The 4,221-nt window shown below is 42.0% G+C and overlaps 2 protein-coding genes across 2 annotated transcripts in view; one reads left to right on the top strand and one right to left on the bottom strand.

Annotated features, from left to right (window-relative positions):
• LOC131890722 (transmembrane channel-like protein 7) overlaps positions 1-2,004 on the bottom strand; it is a 13,552-nt gene extending 11,548 nt beyond the window's left edge. The window contains exon 1 of the mRNA XM_059240129.1: positions 1,992-2,004. Within this exon, the coding sequence (XP_059096112.1) occupies positions 1,992-2,004 (13 nt within the window). The remainder of the gene's footprint in view (positions 1-1,991) is intronic.
• Positions 2,005-3,105: 1,101 nt separating this feature from the next.
• On the top strand, positions 3,106-4,221 carry LOC131890022 (uncharacterized; the record flags this gene model as incomplete). The annotated part of the gene is given in 3 exon segments (XM_059239284.1): positions 3,106-3,401; positions 3,484-3,939; positions 4,017-4,221. Coding segments are annotated over 3 exon segments (814 nt in total), but the record flags the coding sequence as incomplete, so codon positions are not given.

Here is a 4,221-nt window from a genome sequence, read left to right on the forward strand (position 1 = left end):
AGGTAGAAAAACATGAAAATAGTTTGCAATATAAGTTAAACCATACTTAATGTCAATATTNCCCACCCAAAAGTTAGCCCAAATGCTAGACCAAAAATGAGGCCGGACAACTTGCACGCAGGGCGTCTTTGCATGGCAAAGGGTTGCAAATGGGGTTTCCATTCAGAATTTGGAAAAACTGTCAACGGTTCAGATTTCCGCCACAGATGTTAGGATTACCTCGACTGCTATTTTTATTTCGTTGTGCAAGGCGAAATGAAGACTTTATTGTCGCTTTTGGGATGGTCTAGAGTTGCTTCAGTCCCAGAGAGGTTGAAAAACCATTTCCGAGCATCTCTTGTCATTACTCCTTTGCCGTTCTCAGGAACCTTCTGACATGCTTTCAGGGACTTATATTTTTCAACCCTCCGTTCCCTTATCAAAAGCTTCCGGCTATTTGGAAACCTTTTGGAGTTCTTGGTCTCTGATCTGGTCAAAAAATCGGGATACTGAGCGACAAGCAAACATTTAATTTCACAACTCATCTCGTAGATTGAAACAAAAATTAGTTAGACAAAGGCTACAAACCAATTGGCATTGGTCAAAAAGTCATATTCTACGCCGCAAAATATGACCAAGAGGTTGGTGTTGCAATATTATACTATGGTAAATGGCCATAAGGCTGTCATATAAATCATAAATGGAAAGAAGAACATATCATTTGCGGCACAAAACTACTCGTATAGTAAAACCTTTTTTTATTCTTTTTTTGTTGACTTCCTTACCACTGCTGGGATTGGAATCCCAGCAGTTCAAGACGAGAAGATTATTCATTTTACTTGACTTTTATTTTTATACATGATTTGATTGCCAGACGAATTGGAGTTGGCTGATCTGGATAATCCTTGAATATAAGGTTGATCCGGAATTTTAGTCAAAAACTTGTCCAAGTCTAACTTAAATCCTGCTACTGGATCAATGAAGGAGCCAGAGAAAGAAGAGAGTTGGACTTCATTGTTCTGACAAGCTTGGATTCTCGAAGGCTTGAAGGTGCTCTCAAAACGCACGTTAAGCCTGTACGGTCACTAGACATGACCCTAAATCCTGGGTTGGGACAAAGCTCATGAATGCTTTTGAAAACGTACAGTATCAGATACATTTCGTACCTTCTCTGAATACTGCACAATTCCAACCTTTCTAACCTCTCGCAATACGAGAGCTCTCTCATGTCCTCAATGTTCCTAGTAAAACATCTTTGGACCTGCTCAAGCTTTTGCAAACCTGCTGAACTTATTGGAGCCCAAATGGGCGAGGTATATTCAAGATGTGGCTGGACAATCGACTTGTACAGAGTTAGCATCGTGATACTATCTCTGGACTTAAACGTGCGATATATCCAACCACATGTTTGAAAAGCTTTACCAACTTTCAACTGGATATGCTCATCGAACTTGCCATTATCTTAGAGGACTACACCTATATCCTTCATGGATGAGACCTGCTCAATGTCCTTACCTTCATCATCTAATAGTGGAGAGTCTAATGGCGTCGACCCAAAGGTCATTGAGCAGAATTTCATTCTATTCAGTGCCATGTTACTCGCAGCAACCCAAGAGTAGATTTGGTTTGGGACCTCTACCAAACAACCGGAATTCTGACCATTCCTACCAACTACCTATTTTGTATCATCAGCATAGGAAGAGATACTGACATTACTACTACCAAGCTTCTGAAGCGGAGCAATGAAGGTAATGAAAAGGAGAGGACCCAAAATGGAGCCCTAAGAGACTCCCGACTTGACATGTATGTCACTAAGGGATCCCTCAACCTTAACTAATTGCTTCTTAACAGAAATGACACTTCTTAACGAATTGAGAACCTTGCCTTGGATCTCAATCTCATGGAGCCTGTTAACTAAAAGAATCGATTTTAAGGGCTCATTTCTGACTGCTCCCCTTCTTTATAATAAGTAATGGCAAAAACTGGCATGGGAAAATGAAAAAGCCCCTTACCGAAGTTTGGCATTATGTTCAAATTCATCATGTACTTCTTGGCTTGTTTACCAAAGATTCTTGCTTTTCACCGTCTTTTGCTTGGTTTCTTATTAGTCACTACTATTACTACGTTTTGGCTTTCATTGCTTTGGGCAAGATGTCTCACATTTAATAGCTGTCTGTCTGTCTGTCTGTCTTGAATTATGAAATTTGCCCTTTATTCCTTGGGGTCTTTGGATTTACAAAGGTAGAGCCAGTTATCATTATGTTCAAATCTGGTGTTAGAAATCCAAATATGATGGTCAAATAATCCTCGATAATGTGGAATTTGATGCACTTCATGCTTCAAATATCCCCGGGATTAAGTCAAGGACCAAAATGAAAAGGTTTTGATAAGTTATGCATAAAGACGATGAATGATAAGTTTGTTCTTCAGCCTATTTCTGATCCTTTCTTCTCCATTTTCACAATAACAATTGTGTTTCCTCTGAGTCATTGATATACAAGTTTGATGTTAAGTGTGCAGAATCAAACGCTGTAACCGAGTTAGTGGAGATTAAACGGAAATAACATAAAACGAAAAAATGTTAATTTTAATGACGTCCCGGTGAAATTCAAACATTGCTCAGAAAAGAAACACTGTCAAAGCGAATTTTTGTCTTGAAAATCGCTTCTAATGACGGAATAACATTTGAAACAAACCTATATTACATGGAAAATCGCATAATCACAATGGGCTCTGCTATTCAAAGCAACTTTTGTATAAATACGAACCTAATGCCAAGCCAAGCGTCCATTGAGGGCATTCATAGGGAATCATTGATGCAAAAAGACAAGTTGAAACCCTTTTTGCGAATGCAGAAAAGGATATCCCAATTTGAGTTCGCGAAGGCACACTACATGTACACCAAACCTGAATCTGCTTGCATTCATCGAACCTTATCATAAGATGTGACTACTTTTTTCCTTGCCGTTTCAGGTTCTGCGCCAAAGAGGTAAAGGCGGACTCCCTCAGCAACCACTCTACGTACTGTAGGTACACTCCCCTCAAACAGCAATTCTTCAGAGTATTCCGCCACGCCAAGAGAAACTGCATCCAACGGAAGCGATTGTATTTTAATGAACACTGGCAAAAATTAAGTGTACCAATGCGAAAGAATTGATGAACTCACTGAGACTGCAAGGATGCTATACTGCCATTGGAGGTGATTTTTTTCTGTTCGTGTTGAGAGTGATGTAGCAACTGTCATAACCGCAAGTGGACCATGCCTAGGCATGTTTATGCTGGCCCATGGACATTGGCCTATAAAAGCAACGCACGGTCATGGATTGAGCTATCAGTTGTCCTTTGGAATTTCTCCCAAACACACCCTCCACCTCCACCATCTCCTCCTCCTCCTCTCAAACCCAAGCATCATGGTCTCGTGTGTAAGTGTGCCAAAGTTAGGCTCTTGCCTTATTGGCTCTTCATGCTAGAGCAATCTTGAAGTCCATTCATGTCCTCTTTCAGGTCCTCCTAGTTTGTGTGGCCGCCTTAGGCGTGGCCCAAGCTCGTCCCGACAACCCTTACGCTCCTCCACCTCAGCCTTCATATCATGTTCCCGAGCGAAATTGCTCCGTGGAGTATGAAAAGTCCGAGGCTGAGATATGTGTACCCACTCTAGAAACTGGCTGTGAGCCCAAGGAGGTCACCCTGAAGGCCCCCATTGAAAAGGAGCAATGCTTTACCATCACAACCACGGAGTGCAATGCCGAGATCACCGAGGAAGAGATCAAGATCTGCGTTTACGTCTATGAGAAGGAGGAGAAGCAAGCCACGGCCAAAGTGGCTGATGTCAAGTACACCAAGCGATGCGATTCCAACTACATCAACGTGTGCAAGCCCAAGCCTTCATATGGCTACAACAAGGAGACGGAGGAGGTTTGCAAGGAGGTTCCCCAAGAGACCTGCTACAACAAACCCCAGGTAACGCCTCTAAAACCATCGATATGCCTTCTGTATTTTGACCATTTTCTAACATCAATCATTCGATTCTTCCTTAGACTGACAGCAAGGAGAAGGAGTTGACTGTGACCATTCCCAAGGCCGTTGAGAAGTGCGAAACCAAAAAGATCAAGATTCCCAATGTGACCTGTGAGGACAAGAAGGAGGAGCGATGCTTCAAGTTGGTCGCCTTGGAGGAAACCACCCAAGAGATTGAGAAATGTACTGTGTCTTTGGCCGAACCCAAATGCAACCAGGTGTCTC

The sequence above is a fragment of the Tigriopus californicus genome, chromosome 11, assembly GCF_007210705.1.
Source record: "Tigriopus californicus strain San Diego chromosome 11, Tcal_SD_v2.1, whole genome shotgun sequence".
Lineage (NCBI taxonomy): Eukaryota > Metazoa > Arthropoda > Copepoda > Harpacticoida > Harpacticidae > Tigriopus > Tigriopus californicus.